This window comes from Rhinolophus sinicus, chromosome X (assembly GCF_036562045.2).
Source record: "Rhinolophus sinicus isolate RSC01 chromosome X, ASM3656204v1, whole genome shotgun sequence".
Taxonomy (NCBI): Eukaryota; Metazoa; Chordata; class Mammalia; order Chiroptera; family Rhinolophidae; genus Rhinolophus; species Rhinolophus sinicus.
In genome coordinates, this window is record NC_133768.1 from 115,502,345 (window position 1) to 115,520,136 (window position 17,792).

Sequence of the window (17,792 nt, forward strand, 5' to 3'; positions counted from 1 at the left end):
AAGTTTAGTCATTTCTGTTGCAACCATATGTGGCCCTGAATTATAATTATCTTCCTCCAAATCATTAATTTAAAGTATTTCAGGCATTTGTTTCTTATTCATCCAATGTACTACCTGACTAGGAGAATACATTGTGATAGACACACTTTTTCTAGACTTTGGAGGTAATTTTTTATTTTTTATTTTTTCGTGTAAAACAATGTAATTGTTAGACATTTATACCCCTCACACAGTGATAACCACCCTCCCCCAATCTACTACCCCTCTGACATGGTATGTAGCTGTTACAATTCCATTGACTCTATTCCCTATGCTGTACTCCACATCCTGTGACTATATATATATTTAATTGTAGTTGACATTCCATATTATTCAGCTTCAGCTTCAGGTGTACACTACACTGGTCAGGCATCTACACCGTCCATGAAGTGGTCTCCCTAATAAGACAAGTGCCCATGTGACCCCCTACAAAATTTTTACAGCATTATTGATTATATTCCCCCCACTTAGAATTTGGGAATAATTTTTAAACCACATCCCTACCCAAAAGTCCTATGCGATGTATTTTTCTCGACCTCTGATATAGGTGTTATCAATCAGGTACTTTTTTCTAATCCGTTACTTTCTTTGTTTTAGTGTGGAACCATCTCAGAATCTCCAGTCTTTGATGGAGAAGAACCAGTCCCTGATAGAGGAGAATGAAAAACTGAGTCGTGGTCTGAGCGAGGCAGCTGGTCAGACAGCCCAGATGTTGGAGAGGATCATTCTGGTGAGGCCCCGAGACCAAGCTGCTAACAACCCTGAACATTTACTAGTTTTTGTTTCTGAAATAGCTGACAGGCCACTCATTACGAGGGACCAATTCTGTGGAAAGAGATGGACAAGTATTACCATATGCCCCACGGAGCCCCTTGAAGTAACTACATGGCCTTATATTCAAACATACAGAAAAGTTAAAAGAATTGTATAGTGAACACCTATGTATCCACCACAAAGAGTCTACAGGAATCCCATTTTGAAAGAGATTTGTTCTAAAACACCAGAGAGGAAAGAACCAGGTCCCTGAGTCACCTTAAGTCCTGCCTGATCTTTATCCAGAATACCAAGCAATACCTATCCCTTCAATAAGATTTTAGTTTCTCTCCTTTCCCCTAGCATTGTCACATTTCAGTCCCATCCCAAATGCTGCCATGGTGAGATAGAACTGCTGGGAAATTAATTTTAATTCCTTTCACGTATGGTTAATTTCCAGACAGTGGATCACTACGTAGCCCATCACACCAGGTCTGTTTACTGCTACCTGTCTGGTAACATCCTGGATTGGTGCATGCTGGCTCTACCACTAACGTTTTTGCACTAGTCTCAGTACAATTCAGTCTTTGATAGCACAACTATTGCCAGAGTGAAAATGAGTCTCCACCAAAATGTAATTGAACATCTGTAATTTACACCCCTTCATGCGTCAGTGTGCTCTCTAGTCAAGGAAGGGCAAGCTGCTTAAAGACTCCCTTAAAGGGGGCCACATCCTCCGTCCGCTGGATTGCCCGTCACTAGTCGAAGGGGGGAAATGGGACTGAGGGGATTTTTATATGCAGTTTTCTGCATCCATGCTGCATTTTATGCCTTTGAAGTCACTCTAGAGGAGGTGTATGTATGGTGGACGTAACAGACAGTGCTTGTTATTCTAGCCACATACCCACCTGACCTTTATAAGGTTCTTACAGTGGCTGCCCAATAGGCTTATCGTTTGATATCCTACAAGAACTTCATAATAAGCACAACATTTTTTATGCTTCCCAAATCTATCACAGCATCTAGCATGTTACAGATACTGTGATTGAAATAAAATGGAAACTATCCATCAACATTCCCAGAACATGGCTGCCTCTGCCATTTTTTCTTCCCTGCTTTCATGCTTGTGCCTCACCCCTTTTCTTGCTTTCTTTTGCTAAAACTAGCCTACCACATGAGATGGTGTAACTTGAAAAAACTCAGCTCATACTCAGTGCGAGGCCCTTTTATGTTTGAAATGCCCTTATGCTGGGGCAGAGAACAGTATAGTGTGGGAGGCAGCTTCAAGTAAGTGGTTTTTCTGCAAACAGCAGGGGGTAGCATGCCAAGAAGTAATGCTTTTTCCCCCAGTTGCAAAGTTCTCTGGAATTGAGGCTTCACGCTCCACCCATAGTCTGAGCTTCGTGGCATAAGACCCAGCTGCTTGGGTGCTATTTTTAGTAGCTCATGTTGACTGAAAGGCTAATTTCCATGACTGGTAAAAAACAACATTTCTCACTAAATAACCAAAGCCCACTAAATCTGCCATTCCAGCAAAGGAGGCAGCCTCTCTACCTAGGTTTTAACCCATAGCAGCAGAGAGAGGGCATAATTATGTAAGGCTGTCAGGCGCGGCCACTGATTATCTCATGGGTCTTTGTTGCAGACAGAACAAGCGAATGAAAAGATGAATGCCAAGCTAGAAGAGCTCAGGCAGCATGCGGCGTAAGTTGCCTACCAGACATTTGGTACTGACCTATACCACCTTGCCATCTACTCCTGCCCCCTCTGGCCTTCACACTGTGATTAACCCTTGGGTTCCTTTGCTTGAATTTTCAGCTGCAAAGTGGATCTTCAAAAGCTAGTGGAGACTTTGGAAGACCAGGAATTAAAAGAAAATGTAGAGATGGTTCGTAACCTACAGCAAGTGATCACCCAGATAGCGGTAAGCCAAGTGGGGCCAGTGGCACCTGCCAGGTTGCTTTCAGTCCTTCTCCTTGACGCGTATAAACATGTCTAACTGTGCCTTTTGCTGAAACAAGCAGACTGTGAGCGATGTGAGGACAGAGATCATGGGTCATTGGATATGATCTGAATATGAATTTGGTAAATCACTCATAGGTTACATATGCAATGACACGTCAATATTTCAGTATTCTAAAATCAAATACTGGAAGCAGCAACACAGCAGTGCAGAATTGCCTGGGTAGCACGAGCTGCAGTCATTGATTTGTGGTCCTTTCAGTGTAGGCTAACTTAATAAGAGGCCTTGTACCACACCCCGATTTTAAATAAGCTGGGTTCTGACAAATAGCTTAGAACCAGTGAGTACTGTAGCTCTCCTTTATAAGCAGTAACAAATTCGTTTGAATGATCATTCTGCTATAAGTTCCCATTTTTATTTATTTTTAGAACTAAGGAGTCCTTGTGGGCTTGGGAAGGAGTTATTTGTTGTTTTTCCCAGCAGGATAATTCTTATAATTCCACCACCCTAAAAAACCTCTTTTTATGGTTGTATCTGAGGCCTAAGGCATATGTACTTTTTTACTGGAATCATGTTATATTAAGGGCTCATGGTTAGTTAAGGAGTTAGGTTCCATCTATCCCCTCTTGTGTATTATTCGGAAGCAGTCATATGTATGTAAATGCTTGGTGGTAATTCCTAGCTCTCGGTCAGAGGTGTTTTTTTTTTTGTTTTTTTTTTTTTAATTAAATTTATTGGGGTGACAATTGTTAGTAAAATTACATAGATTTCAGGTGTACAATTCTGTATTACATCATCTATAAATCCCATTGTGTGTTCATCACCCAGAGCAGAGGTTTTAATTATACCAAAACAGTGATTCTCCACCCTAGGTCTTACCCAGTGTTTCCTAGACTTGTCAGAAGGGTATTCCAAAATCATCCACACCTAGACTTTGCTCCAAAGAGTCAATAAAAATAATACAGTATAGTGTTATGGAGGGAAGGGTCAGTATGGCCAGTTCCAATAAACTAAATGAGTAAACTCACAAAAAGACTAGAAAGCCATGTTTTAAAATAAGTAGTACTACACAACACTTCGTGAGCAGGCTCCGAAGCCAGACAAACCCTGGTCTGAAGCCACTTCTGTCACTCACTAACTATGTACCCATGCTAAGTACTGTATTAATATCCAAAGAAGTGACTCAAATCAAGATTAGTTATCCAGCGAATGCACTCAGAGAGTGCCCGTCATGCTCCAGTGGTGCCTTGACTCAGGTGGTTACCTGCAGTTTGGCTCAGGTAGCAGATTTCATTGTTCATTGTGGTGAAACTGGCTGGAAGGCTGTTACCATTTTCACAGCTCTTGCTCAGGAACATCCATGAAGTGCCACCCCACTAACTATCAATTATTTTCAAGAATTGTTCTTGCCAGCCTTGTAGTTTGTGAGTTGGTCACGGCTCACAAGTGGGACGGGAGCAAACAAGGGGCAAAGGGAAAGGAGCCAATGAAAACTAGGAAGGCTCTTATGTCTGTTTTCATCCTCTTATAATAGCAATTTGAGCAAAGCATGGTAGGAGCACAAGGAAGGGGTGATTACTGCCTAGAAAATTCAGGAAGGCCACACAGACAAAACTGGGTCCTCAAACATGAATGAGTGCCACACAGACAAAAGGGAAAGGACGGTCTAGAGAGGAAAAGGTGTATACAAAAACAGAGAGGTGTGCAAGTTTAGAACACGGTGAGCATATAGAGTACCTGCCAGAGAATGGCCATCTCAAGGTTCTATTTCACCATGTACAATTCCGCTTCAAAATAGCTGAAACATCTGATGGATGAACACCTTGTGCGAGCTGCCTCCGAACAAAAATAATCCAGGCTGCAGAACCCTACTGGAGCCAAAGCCTCTAAGATCAGAAGAGTGATTCAGGGCTCCATTGTTTATTGTATACGACCACACCACCTCATTTCTGGGGCTTCGAGTCACATGGGAAAGGTGAACAAGGAAGCCCACAGACCCAAGTTAATAAAATAAGAGAAGGCACATCCTAGGTGAGCAACTGGCACTGTGACTGGTGCCCAGTGTGGATATAGAGGAAGTTGCGAGTGGTGGCTGTCTCAGAGAACTCTGTACAATCGCTGTGTCCGCCACTGAAATTCATTTGGCCATGCAGCGGGAGGGCGCTAAAGACTGCCACTAGCTGATAAAGTCCCTGGCTTCCATCCTTTGTCAACAGTTAGGCAGAATAGGCCCTTGCACCTATGGCTCCTGCTGGACTCTTGAATGAGAGTTCTCATACCTATTGTTTGGCGACCCTCCCAACTACATATTTTTTTGGAACTACAAAACAATGTATCCTGTGGCTTTTATTAAGACTCACTACAGTGAAGACAAAATGTTTAAAATGTAAGTGCTTGTGCCCTTCGTTCTGGATTAAAACTATTTTCATTTTAAGTGGCGGGTGAACACCCCCTGTTCAGTTATGAAGGCAACCATTGTTCTCAGATCTTCCTCCTGGGGCTGTAAGCACTAAACTGTACCATTTTTTTCCTTAAAATATAATTCAAGCAAACCTCCTTGTTACAGTTACCTGTGAGGAAATTCATGCGGTCCTTTCAGTTCCCACAAAATCAATTTTTTATGTGTTTTTATTCCCTCCTCCAAGACCAGTTCCATAAAAAGCATTTTGTATGCTTGGTAATGGCATTGCCTACATCCTACAAGCACAAATTTCGTTTTGGAAGGTATTGCTGGGTATTGTAGCTCAATGTACCCTAGCCTTGTTCCCCTGACCACCAACTTAGCAAATCAGGTATTTTTACCTTACAAAAGGTTCTCAGTTGTAGCCATAGGATAAAGGAGAAAGGGGTGTTTAGACTGAAATAAATCTTATTGTTATACATTTACATTTAGGATTATGTAGAACAAGTCACCAAAGCTGAAACCTTAGCATTATGAAATGTCATTGGGCCAAAAGGTAAATCCATAGTAACAACATGTCTTCTTTAAGGGATAACCCATCTACTTTGATCCTGACCCTCTGGAAGGTACTAGAAAAAGTCTCCAAAAGCCAGTGTTATAGGCCCTACTAATCTAGGATGGGTCTATAACTAGTCCTTTTGCTGAAACTTAAAACACGGGAGAGAAGGAAATGTAACTATTAGCCTATAATATATTGAAGTGCTCTGTTTTGGCGTGTTTTTTTTTTTAAGGATTTAATATGTCCTGCCCTTAAAGAATCACCAGTACTATAAAGCATGATGAGAAAAGATGTTGGAACGTTGGAGCTTCCTTTGAATTCTCTTTGAGTCTCACTAGTTGAAAATTTCTGGGCAGAATAAAGGAAGTGCTTTACAAATAGCACTTACTAAGGGCCTCTTCACTCCTTACCTTAAAGGTACTGAGATTTAAGTTTCAAATCTATGTACCATTTCAAAGCTATGTACCATTTCATTGGGCTGGTGCAGAGACTCCTGGTGCTAGCCCTAAATTCTTTTCTTGCTATTGAGCCAATAGCTCTTTCTATGACCTATGACCCCCTTAATCGTGTGACTTCCTGGAAATAATCCTTTCTTCCCAGGGCTTTGCACAGTCACTTAAACAGAAGTGGTAATCCGTGTTGCAATTGCCAAATGAAGTCTAAATTTCAGTGGGGAGAACAGAGCTTGCGCATATTGGCCTATGAACAAATTAGTCCTAGTAAGTGGTTTTAGATTTCCCTTCTGGTAGTTGTTCCAATGCCCAAGAAAGGAAGGTGCCCTTCTCTGGAAGGGAATCAGTGCCTGCCCTTTCCCTCCGAATAACCACTGCCTGGAGTAGCGACATATGCTCAGTTCTTAAATATAAGAGGGACAGAGGCTGCACTATGTTTGACTTCATGAGAACATTTTTCTGGGGTATCCACCTGTGGCATTTATTTCCTTATAGGGTCGGCTCTTGCTACCTTGACCGACTGTAAAATAAAAATCAAAAAGAACCCTTTATTCTGTTCCCTTTTCTGCTGCATCGCCTTTATTTGATATGTCTGTTCTTAGGATGGTGTGTCCATGAAAACTGGTGAGGCCTGGACATTACGGAAGTAGATTTAGTGGTAAAAACATAAAAAGAAAGGGTGGAGTCTAGAAAGTGGGTTAAAGTTTGGCCTGTTGGAAGGGCTAAGCGTTTCAGTCTGGCCCAGTAATCTCTGGCCAAGCAAGAGAGGTGCAATAAATATGTCAGTTGCCTCATGACTGTGTTTTACATAGAATGCACAATCAACCTTTACAAAGAAGACAAACTCCTGAGAGGTGGGAAATGGAAATGTGGCTCTTGGAGTGTACATGACTACAAATGAGCCCAGCACCGTAAATGGTCGCTCTTATCTTGAAAAAAAAAATGAAATAACCAGTATCCAATCCACTGGTAAGCTTCAGTTCAGAATCTTTTCCTAAACTGAAATATCACTTGTCATTGCAGGATGAAACTGTTGCTTGCATGGCTGCATCCATTGATACTGCAGTGGAACCGGAAGCTGTAAGTAACTGGCCCCTTTGTGTAGAACCGGGAGCTTTAACTGCCATTTCCTGTAATTTATCACTCAGCTGGGGAAGACAAGCCCTGATTGCTCCCATCCTCCACGGAATGCCTTGGAAATCCCGAAATCTTGAGTGTAAACCTCAGCTTTGTAAAATCCCTAACTTGGGTAGGCTCTGTCTCTAATGGTAAACTGGAAAGGGGTGGCAGGGTTTCACAGGGATGTCACGTTCCATATTTGCCATCTGGCTAACTGATTTCTTGTGAGATGCTAGAATTCTGCATCAGCTGTCTAGCCAGTTAACATGACGAAGGGAACAAATTAGGAAATCATGGCAAGGTCTAAAAAGCACTAGAGGAGAAATGGAACGAGAAACTTTTCTTCTCAGCGTACTTTTCTATGGATGGGATGGTTAGGGGCTTAAAGAACCAAAGCAAATATTTTGAGTGTTCAAGTTGCAAGAATAGATCAAATGTTTTAGATGTTGGCTAAAGGTCATCGGGCAAAGTCCAAATGAAAAGCTGGACAATGGTTTGCTTGACACAGCTTTTTCTCCCGAAAGCAATTATATACTGGTAGTTTTCATATTCTGAAAGAACGATGATGGACATAAATCGGTGTCAGAGGTCAGCTCTGAGAGTAAATGAAGCTTCTTCTCCATTTCCACCATTCCTAAAGTACCGTTTCCAGACCCTCTGTCCTCTAAGGACCCCTGAGAACGAGGCAAAGTGAGAAATGTTAACCAGAGCAATAAAGAAAAGAACAAGAAACTTAGTTCGCTCTAACAGGTCAGTTAAAGGCGATAAGAAATAAGGTGCTTGTGAGCGTAGGGAAATCAGCTAGGTCAATTTCCTTCAGATGTTTGAAGTTATTATGTGGGAAGCCACCGTACTAAAGGGACAGAGGTCCTGGGAACGGAGAAGAGCTGTGGGACGTGCTGAAGCTGGGCCGAAGGGGCTCCAGTCGCTCGTTTCCTGATCTTTTCCAGCAAGTGGAAACCAGTCCAGAGAGCAGCAGGTCTTCAGCTGCCTTCACCACGCAACATGCTCTCCGTCAAGCTCAGATGTCTAAGGAGCTGGTTGAGTTGAATAAAGCCCTGGCCCTGAAAGAGGCCCTAGCCAGGAAGATGACCCAGAGTGACAGCCAGCTGCAGCCCATTCAGTTCCAGTACCAGGTAAAATCTTTCCTATGGCAGCTTTTGTGAATGTCTCCCGTCCCTCTTCAATCGTAAGGGAAGAAAACAGGCACACCATTTCTGACGATGACAGCACAACGTAATGTGTGTAGTTCAGCTGGAGTTGTACTGATAGTTAAAAAAAAGAATACATTCAGGATAGGGAACCCATACTTTTGGTTCATTGAATCTAATACCTGACCTTCTGCAATAGGTTTCGTGAATAGTTTGATAATGTTATCATTAAAATCATCCCTACTTGGAGAAATTCTCAGATAAGCATGCTGGGCTTCTGAGAAAGGTATATGTCTTAGTAGATGTTCTGAGTTAGTGTCAGTTATGAGACTTGTCATAGAGATCAAGTGACTGTTCTTCCCAGTGGGGGTTCTAGTGATCCCTGCTAATTAATGATATGTCGTTACTTAAGGAAGGACAAGCCTTTGGCCTTTGAGTTACCCACAATGCTCCCCTGGCTCCAGACCTTATTTTGCCTTGTAGCCCTGTCTCCCCCATTCACGGAGGGATGTTAGCAGGCCTGGCAGGAGGAAGGGTGCATTGTTTTTCCATTCAGCTCCATCCTGCCACCCCCGAAGTTCTACATGCTGGCGTCAAGAAATCCCTAGAATATGCATGCGTGTGTACCACCAGCTCCCTTACGTTTTCAGAAGAAAAACGTGAAACGTGTTTCTACTAAATGATTTTTGCCATTTTTTCCCCCTAGGAAAGAGGTTGCTTCCAAAACAATAATTGAGTTGCCAACAGAGGTTGTATTGCCTTTTTATTATCCCAGCCTTATTTAACTTTTTTAAAAGTTAATTTTTATTTATGTCAAACAAATGCATGTATATCATTTGTAAAAGGCAAATAGTACAGTACTCAGAAAACGAAAGCAATCTACCTTCTCCCCTGTTCCCTAGGCTTATAATTTTAAGTTCTTTAAGCCGTTTCTCTTTTTTTTTCCACTTTACAAAGTTACCTTTCTATTGTGAGAATGCTTGATATATACTCTCGTAGCAAATTTCAAGTATACAATCCAGTATTCTTAACTACAGTCACCATGCTATACACTAGCTCCGCAGAACTTACTCGTCTTATAACTGGAAGTTTGTACACATTGACAAATATCACTCCCATTTCATCCCCCCTCTTGCCCCTGGCAACCGCCATTCTATTCCATATTTCTATGAGTTTGACTTTTTAAAAACAATTACATTCTACAGATAAGTGACACCGTGCAATATTTGTCTTTCTCTGGCTGATTTCACTTTGCATCATGCCTTCCAGCTTCATCCATGTTATTGCAAATGGCAGGATTTCTTTCTAAGGTGTTCCTTCGACATTTACCTCCGTATTTCTCAATAAAAGTCGGTAGTATAATTATGTTCATTTAAAATACTTAAACATCATCAGTTGACTTCCCGCTGTGGAAGATGGGAATATACCTCTCTTATACAACCACCCATGCACACTTCTTCACCTCCGTCTTTCAAAATGGTTATTTCACAATGTTTGACTAAATGAGTATTTAGTGTTTAAATTTTTATGATTATGTAAATATGTTGTGCAGCTGAGCCACATAGTGTATAGTGTAATATGATTCCCTTTCCTTTCTTGTACAGCTTTCTGTATTTCCTAGAGTTAGTAATCTCACTTTTTTATTTACTTAGTCTTCTATGTACCTGTCAATAATTTATCTCCAAACTTCTTGACAGAATTATGAAACTCCTCTCAATATGGTCAAACATACCAGGTAATTTATCAGGCTATTTCTTTCTTGAAGGCGAACCTCCTGGAATGTTCTGTCCTGCTTTGCTTTCTCTAGGTCTCCTGCCCAGCCATCACTCTGGGACCATTGTCCTGGGAATCTGCTTCACTTCTCATGTCCGTGTTCAAACAGATTTTGCGTCTTCCTTGTTCTTGGGATACCCATCTGTGTTGGTGGAGTGAAACCCTAATAGCTTTCTGAGAATGTACATGAAAAGAAAATGTTTTAAACAACTGCATGCCTGCAAATAGCCTTTTGTTGGTCTTCTTCTTATACTTGTTGGCTCGGCTGATTCTTTTTATTTGACCTATATTTTTTTTCGTCTGGAAACTTTCAGGATCTTTTCTTTGTCCCCAAGTGTCATTTAATTTCACAGTTATGTGCCTTGGTATGGGTCTTTTCTCATTTATTGTGCTTGGTGTTTGGTATGTCCTTTCAATCTAGAAATTTGGGTTCTCCTTTAGTGGGAAGTTTTCTTGTATTATTTCTTTACTAGCCTCCTGTTCTTTTTTTCATGGATACAGTGCTCATCTCTAAGGATAGAAATTAAGTTTTGTTGAGGTTTTCCTCTTCCTGCCCTGCCTCTGTTTCCTCCAGATTCCTTCCTTTAGTATGTTTTGGTCTTTCTTTCAGGTAAGAAACATACCGCAAATTTCCAGTGATCTCTGGCTGTCCATTTATATTTAGCAGTGATGCACTAAAAGCCAATGAAAAGTTCTGTATGCATGGGTTTCTCATGGGTTGGTTGGTTTCCAATACAGAACTCTTTCATTCTCCCGTTTGGAGTTATGTGCACAGAGTGCTGGTAGCCCAGAGAAAATAAGGGAGCTGGAGTCTCCCCAGTTATATACAGACTTTCATTCAATCCTTTACCAGCAGTATGACACTTTAGCCCTGCCTTCCGCTGTATCTGCTATCTGAGTCCACAGAGGCCTGTGGTCCCACGGTATAAATTAGCTTGTTTCTTCTTGCCATTTGTCCTGTAGGAGTCAATGTTTAGCTTGTTCCACTCAGCTAAGTCAGTTACCCCTTACCCACCTAGTTTCCTTTTCCAAAAGTTTGTTTATATCTTTTGAGTGCTCTCTTCATCCTTGTTGATTCATACCCTTCTTTTGGGTCATTTTTGTGGGATTTCAGGAGGGAGCAAGTTAAATACGTAGTTCAATCCTCCACATTAATAGGACATAAAACACAACTTTTTTTTAGGTTGACTGTATTTTGGCCTTTCCATGGTAAACAAAAGATTCATGGTAAGGCTGAGAAATCGTTTCTCTCCTCTTGTTCTCTTGCCTACAAACACGGGAGCATATGTCCCCCCAGGGTGTCTCTAGCTCTATGGGGAGGTGCTAGTGATAAGCTAGAGCTGTAGGAAGATACCTTGTCCTTTTCTTCTCTTGAAAACAAACATGCTTCAGCTCCCAAACCTAACAGCTAAGAAGAAATAAATTCTTAATGTAAATAGTACTTTTTAATCACATGTAAATCACTGTCTCTCTTTTTCTAAGAAATAAAGGTGATTTTTTTGTCCTAAACAGTACTCTTCCTATCACTCTGAAGCCTTGCCATAGAAAAATCTGAGGAGGTATGGGTTCTGATTAATGAAGATAACCATGAGGTATAGCCCAGGACTCACATATTCGAATAATTCCTTTTGTGGCATTGGTGAGATAATTATTGACCGCATGTGGCATCGATAATGAAGAGATACTATTTTTTACCCAGCCGATTGGTAGCATATCAGGTGTTGACAAAGGTACGAGGAAACAAGTACTCTCATCCAGAGTTAGCGACAGTGCAAATTGGAAGAGCCACTGTGGGGGACAATTTGGCAGCATCTATTAAAATTGACAATGTGTACCCCCGATATCCTGTACTTTCACTTGTGTCTACCCTAGAAAAACCTTGCACATGTGCACGAGAATATTGCATTATGGCAAGAAACCCAGAAGGAGCTAGGGCTACATATGCACTGATAAAATCAATTTCCAAGACCAAGTAAAAAACCCAACAGGTTACAGAATAACATATACAGAAAATGTTCTCCTATTTATCTTTCATATGTTGCAATAGCTACACACATATATGCACATTTCTGTGTGTGTGTCTAGCATATATTATCTTTATATCTATTTACATATATTCTATTGTATATTCTAGACAAATGCTACAATATATTTATACATTAATTATACATACTGCACATTTACATACATGTATAAATGTCTAGAACATGATCACATCTAGAAAAATGTCTGGAAGATCTGGATCAAGCCGATAACAGTGGCTTCTTCTGGAGAGGGGACTAGAATTTTGGCAGGGTTAGGGCTGTTAGGGGGATTTGCCCTTTATATGTATTTTCTGGATTTTTTTTACAAGAATGTTTTCATGTGTTAGTTCTAGAAGTACACACACACAACACACACATTATTCTCTGTTTAAATACACAGGGTTAGTGTAAAGCAACAAGACGGGTTTTTTCGTTTTATTGAAGTGTCTCAGTGTATTTCGTGGACAACAGCTCTGCCTATTTAGAAAGCTTCTCTGATGCAGCCCCACCTAAACTGTCCCTGCCTCTGTCATCTCAGTATTGGTCTAGCGCCTGCATCTAATCTTCTTGGCTGCCAACCACTCATCGGCCAATTTCCTTTCATCTTTTCCAGTTATGAGAACAGGAAGGAGTCTATCCGTTGGACTTTCCCATTCTTGGAAACTACCAAACTTCAGTTTCTAAAATTCATTTCCTAAATGCACACAGAACGACAGTTACTATTGGACACAAGTTCTGAATATAAGAATGTTTGTGCAGCAATTTTCAGTTTACGGAATGTCTTTGCTTTTTTATCTTATTTGATCTTGCCAACAGCCCTGTGAGGAAAATCATGATGTTAACTATTTACATAGCTAGAGAAACTCTTTGGGGTCCCCAAGACCACTCCAGGTTCGATGACTTGCCAGGAGGTCGCCCAGGACTCAGCATACAGCCCTACTCACAGCTAAGATTTATCACAGTGAAAGGATATAGAACAAAATCAGCACAGGGAAAAGGCACATGAGGCAAAGTCTGAAGGAACCCGTGTGAGCGTCCGAGAGTCTTCTCCCAGTGGAGTCACGAAGTAGTACTTCATTTCTCCAGCAATGGCTGTGACAACATGTGTGACATGTGGCCTGTCAGGGAAGTTCCTCTGAGCCTAGGAGCTCAGGGTTTTTAGTGGGGGTCATTCGGGTAGGCACTCTCCACCTGGCATATACCCAAATTCTAGACTCCCAGAAGGAAGATACATGTTCCTGGCCAGTCACATGGTTTGCACAGTTTAGGCACAGTGAGCCACTCTTGTCAGCTAGGGAATGGTGGGAACCCTCCACAAATCCAAGTCCAGACATGAGCCAAGGCCAGTCTTGCAAGCAGGCCTTTTCACGGATAGTAATCTCAGGCCTGCTGTGTTAACTCTGTTCTGCACAGAGACGAAGGCTAAAAGAGATGACGTTGCTTTCCTTAAGGTATGTAGATGGTAAGTGCTGGACCCAAGGTCCAAACCCAGGCCTTGGGATTCCAAGTGCATACTTTCCCCACTGCATGACATTAATCTTCATCAAATCAAGTACAAACGTTTTTAGCGTGCGATTGAAGTGGTAAAATTGAACGCATACTTCCTTAAGACGTGGAATGTTGAAATGATTTTCTTCCTGTGGCTTTAATGCCTTCTTTCTCTCTGACCTATAACACTTGTAGGATAACATTAAAAATCTCGAATTGGAAGTCATCAATCTGCAAAAGGAAAAGGAAGAATTGCTTCTTGAACTTCAGACAACAAAGAAGGATGTCAACCAAGCCAAGTAAGAATAAAGTCAATAAATATTATGTCAAGTTCCTACTATGTGTGAGGAGCTGTAGAGGAAATAGAGACATGAAAGGGCCATTTCCTGCCCCCACAAGACTTACACTGAGTTGTGGAGGGGAGACCTACACAAAAGAAAAGTTAAGTATTTGAAGTTTTAAATAACATCTCATCATGACAGGAAAAGAAGGCCATAACCCAGCATATGATTAGTAGCCCAATAAATTTCTTAGGCAGTAATTGCTTTAAGAGGGGATACCAGGTTAGACTGGCATGATCAAGGAAGGCTTTCTACAAAGTTAGCATTTGAACTGGGTTTTGAAAGATTATCCAACCTACCAAACACCAATAGTTTCTTTGTCCCTGCACTGAGGGTAAATTCACTTGCGAAAAGAATGAATGCCCAGGCTAGTAGAAGAAAAGTCAGTCTAGCCATTCCTCAGTCAGTTCAGAATAAGCCGAGACAGGTAACCAGAACATCCTCCTGTCCCTCAGACCTCTGCCTTATTGGCTATTCTACCTTCTCTTTACTTAGTGACTCCTTTATATCCGTCTACTGAGTCTAAAGTTCATGTTCTTAAAAGTTATGATGAACATTTACTTTTGACCTCAGACTTGTGTAATAATCATCAGAATTATTCCTTACACCTCAAGTGAAGTGAAATGGCTTCAAAGAACCATCCTTTTAACAGAGTGCTGGGGGCGGGGGGGGGGTATACTGAGGCAACTGTATTGTTAACACACTCAAAAGAATGGTTCTCTGACTGTGTATTAAGGCCCCATCGCTGAGGCAGTTTGGTCTGCTTGGTGGTGTTCCTATTTAAAGATGACTATTTGACTGCTCACCCGTTTTATATAGATCAGGGTTGTGAGCCTGGGAGTCTAATCCTATGTGTTTGCAAGTGAGGCTTTGCTGCCGCTAGTCTTCATTCCGACAGCCTCTGTGTTTAGGTTGAGTGAGCGCCGCCGCAAACGTCTCCAGGAGCTTGAGGGTCAAATAGCTGATCTGAAGAAGAAACTGAATGAACAGTCCAAACTTCTGAAGCTGAAAGAATCCACAGAGCACACCGTCTCCAAACTGAACCAGGAGATCCGGGTACTTAACTCTCATTCTTGCACTTAGCCTACTGAAACTTACAAACATAGGGATTTTACTACAGAGGAGTTTTCAGGTGAGAAATAGCAGGCAGGGTCATCATTTCAAGTGTGCAGATCAAGTGCGGGACATTGTTCTAGTAGTCATCTAGATCTGAACCACAAAACCCTTCTTTGACATTCAGGGTTTAATGTTACAGTCTCTGAAACCAGAGGGCAAAAATACCTTAATATTTAGTGCTGATATCCTGACCACCTTCCACGATCATGAGGAATAATTCTGTGAAGTAGTTGCAAATGACAGGCACCTACAGAAAATTCCAGGTATTGAATGTTCAGTTTCTGACATCTGCAAAGTAGTGGTTACAGGGCCACTGGAACCTTTAGGATACAATGGTTGCTGGGTGGATTTGTCTTTGAGGCTTAGTATAATACAGATTTCCTTGAAATTTCATTTCTATACAATGAATGAATTTAGGACTGGATTTAGCTTGTAGGCACATTTTTGCTTTTATTTCCTCAGTGTTCATTTGTGTAGTCTATCCTTGGAAACCCTGTGCAAGCGTAGGAAGGGGTATTGCAAGCCTAATCAGAAAATCTATTGGCGGTCTTCTCTGCTTGGCTCTGGGTTTTCTCTCTTCTTAATGGTTAGTCTATCTATCTGCATATCAGCCTAGAATAAATGCAGATGACTAATACTGATACTGGTTGTTGTTTTTATAGGTAATGAAAAACCAGCGGGTACAATTAATGCGTCAGATGAAAGAGGATGCTGAGAAGTTTAGACAGTGGAAGCAACAAAAAGACAAAGAAGTAATCCAGTTAAAAGAACGAGTAAGTAACTACTCCTCCTCAAAGGCAGAGTCCATATACTACTCATCTTTCTGTTTTCCATGGTATCTAGTGGATAGCACCTTGCACATTTAAACTCAGGAATGTGTCACATTTGGAGACACCAGTTGTTTGAAACCCTTCTCTGGGCTGCATAACATTAAATCATCTTTTCAAACAACTGGTGTCTCCAAATGTGACACATTCCTGAATTTAAATGTGCAAGGTGCTATCCACTAGATACCATGGAAAACAGAAAGATGAGTAGTATATGGACTCTGCCTTTGAAGAATGTCTTGTTTGAGGGGAAGGTGAGACTAAGCATGGTTTTCTCCGATATAAGAAATAAAGAGATCTGTGCTTTACAAATGGTCTAAAACACCAGAGTAATTAAGAAAGGGAAACACTTCTGGTTGGAGTGAAAAGACAATAGCTGAACAGGCCTTGGCTAATAAGGAGGATTTTCATAGAGATAAGTGCAGGCATTCCAGATAGAGATGGAATAGCAGGAGCAAAGCACAGAAGACAACTTTGTAGGCATATTCAAGGAACGGCGAGTGGCCCCGGTGGGATGAAGGATAGTAGCAGAAGATTCCATTGGAAAGACAAGTTGAAGCTGGATTGTTAAAGATCCAAGAAGTTGGAACTTCATTTTGTTAGTGGAGTATAAAAATTCTTAAGGTGTTTGAGAAACAAAGTGATATCAGCAAAGTACTGCTTTAAAAAGATGAATGTGCAGAACAAACTGAAATATTGAGAAACTGGAGGCCAGAGCACAAGTTAAAAAGATAGTGTATCATCCAGAAAGATAGCAAGGGCCTGAATTAGAGTAGGAATGGTGTTCTTTGAAAGCACACAGGAAAGGACATGAATTGGCAGAAATTTTTAGAATTGGTCAGAATGCGATATGTTGGGTCAAGAAATAAAGAGGGATGTCCTTTCAGAATGGTAGCATGAGGAGCTTTGTGGGCTCTACCTAACAAAAGAATCACAACTGATAGAATTTATAAAAACAACCATTAAAAATCTCTGGAAATTGCCCAAAGGGCATAGGGCAAATAAACAATTATTCAAGGAAATCTACTAAATCTCAATAAGAACAGCAAGAGTCTGTGGCATTTGAGCCACAACCGGCTCCCTCCCCTCACCCCCCAGCTCCCAGTCTACGACTGTGGTTTCTTCTCTTTCATCCCCACAACTCCATGTTGAAGCTCTGTTTCAGGCAAGAGCAGCAACGAGATCTGGGCATCCCTTCTTCCACCTAAGCCCCATGCATAGGGGGAAGCTCTGCCCTGCTACAGAAGGCCAGTAATACTGGGGCCTGCTTACCCTGACCCATCTAATCATAGGACGCAGGTTCCATGTCAGGGAAGGCAAGCCAAGAAAAAGCACCTACTGCCCTAGCCTAGAACCCTACTTACAGAACAGACATGTCACGCAGAGCAGTGGGAGCTGTCCACACCCCAGGTCCTGAGCAGTGGTGCAGAGGTTCTGCCCAGGGAGAGAGGCAGGCCATAGCAACAGCCATAGGAATGCTGCCTTCCCTAAGGGGACTGACTTAATTTGGGGAAAGAGTTTGAAGAAGTTAAAACCTAAAGGTGCTATCAACCAAGAATCTTATAGACAGCAGTTTTCTTTCAAAAATGAAGGCAGGCAGTGAGCACACAATTCATACAGATGGCGTATGACAGAATCGTACACTTGAAACCTATATCATCTTATTAACCAATGTTGCCCTAATACATTTAATTTAAAAGACACACAAAGGAGGCAATTAAAAAAAGACATTTCCAGATAAACAAAAGCCAAGGGAATTTGTTTTTAGTTCTACCTTACAAGAAAT

At 41.4% G+C, this 17,792-nt stretch overlaps 1 protein-coding gene across 6 annotated transcripts in view; it reads left to right on the forward strand.

The window, feature by feature from the left end:
* Positions 1-17,792, forward strand: part of KIF4A (kinesin family member 4A) — a 91,123-nt gene that overhangs the window by 38,989 nt on the left and 34,342 nt on the right. For all 6 annotated transcript variants that reach the window (XM_074323590.1, XM_019748006.2, XM_074323588.1 and 3 more), the window contains 8 exons: positions 637-769; positions 2,438-2,496; positions 2,611-2,716; positions 7,191-7,247; positions 8,237-8,422; positions 13,918-14,021; positions 14,975-15,119; positions 15,842-15,952. In XM_074323590.1, coding sequence (XP_074179691.1) covers positions 637-769; positions 2,438-2,496; positions 2,611-2,716; positions 7,191-7,247; positions 8,237-8,422; positions 13,918-14,021; positions 14,975-15,119; positions 15,842-15,952 — 901 coding nt within the window. The remainder of the gene's footprint in view (positions 1-636; positions 770-2,437; positions 2,497-2,610; positions 2,717-7,190; positions 7,248-8,236; positions 8,423-13,917; positions 14,022-14,974; positions 15,120-15,841; positions 15,953-17,792) is intronic.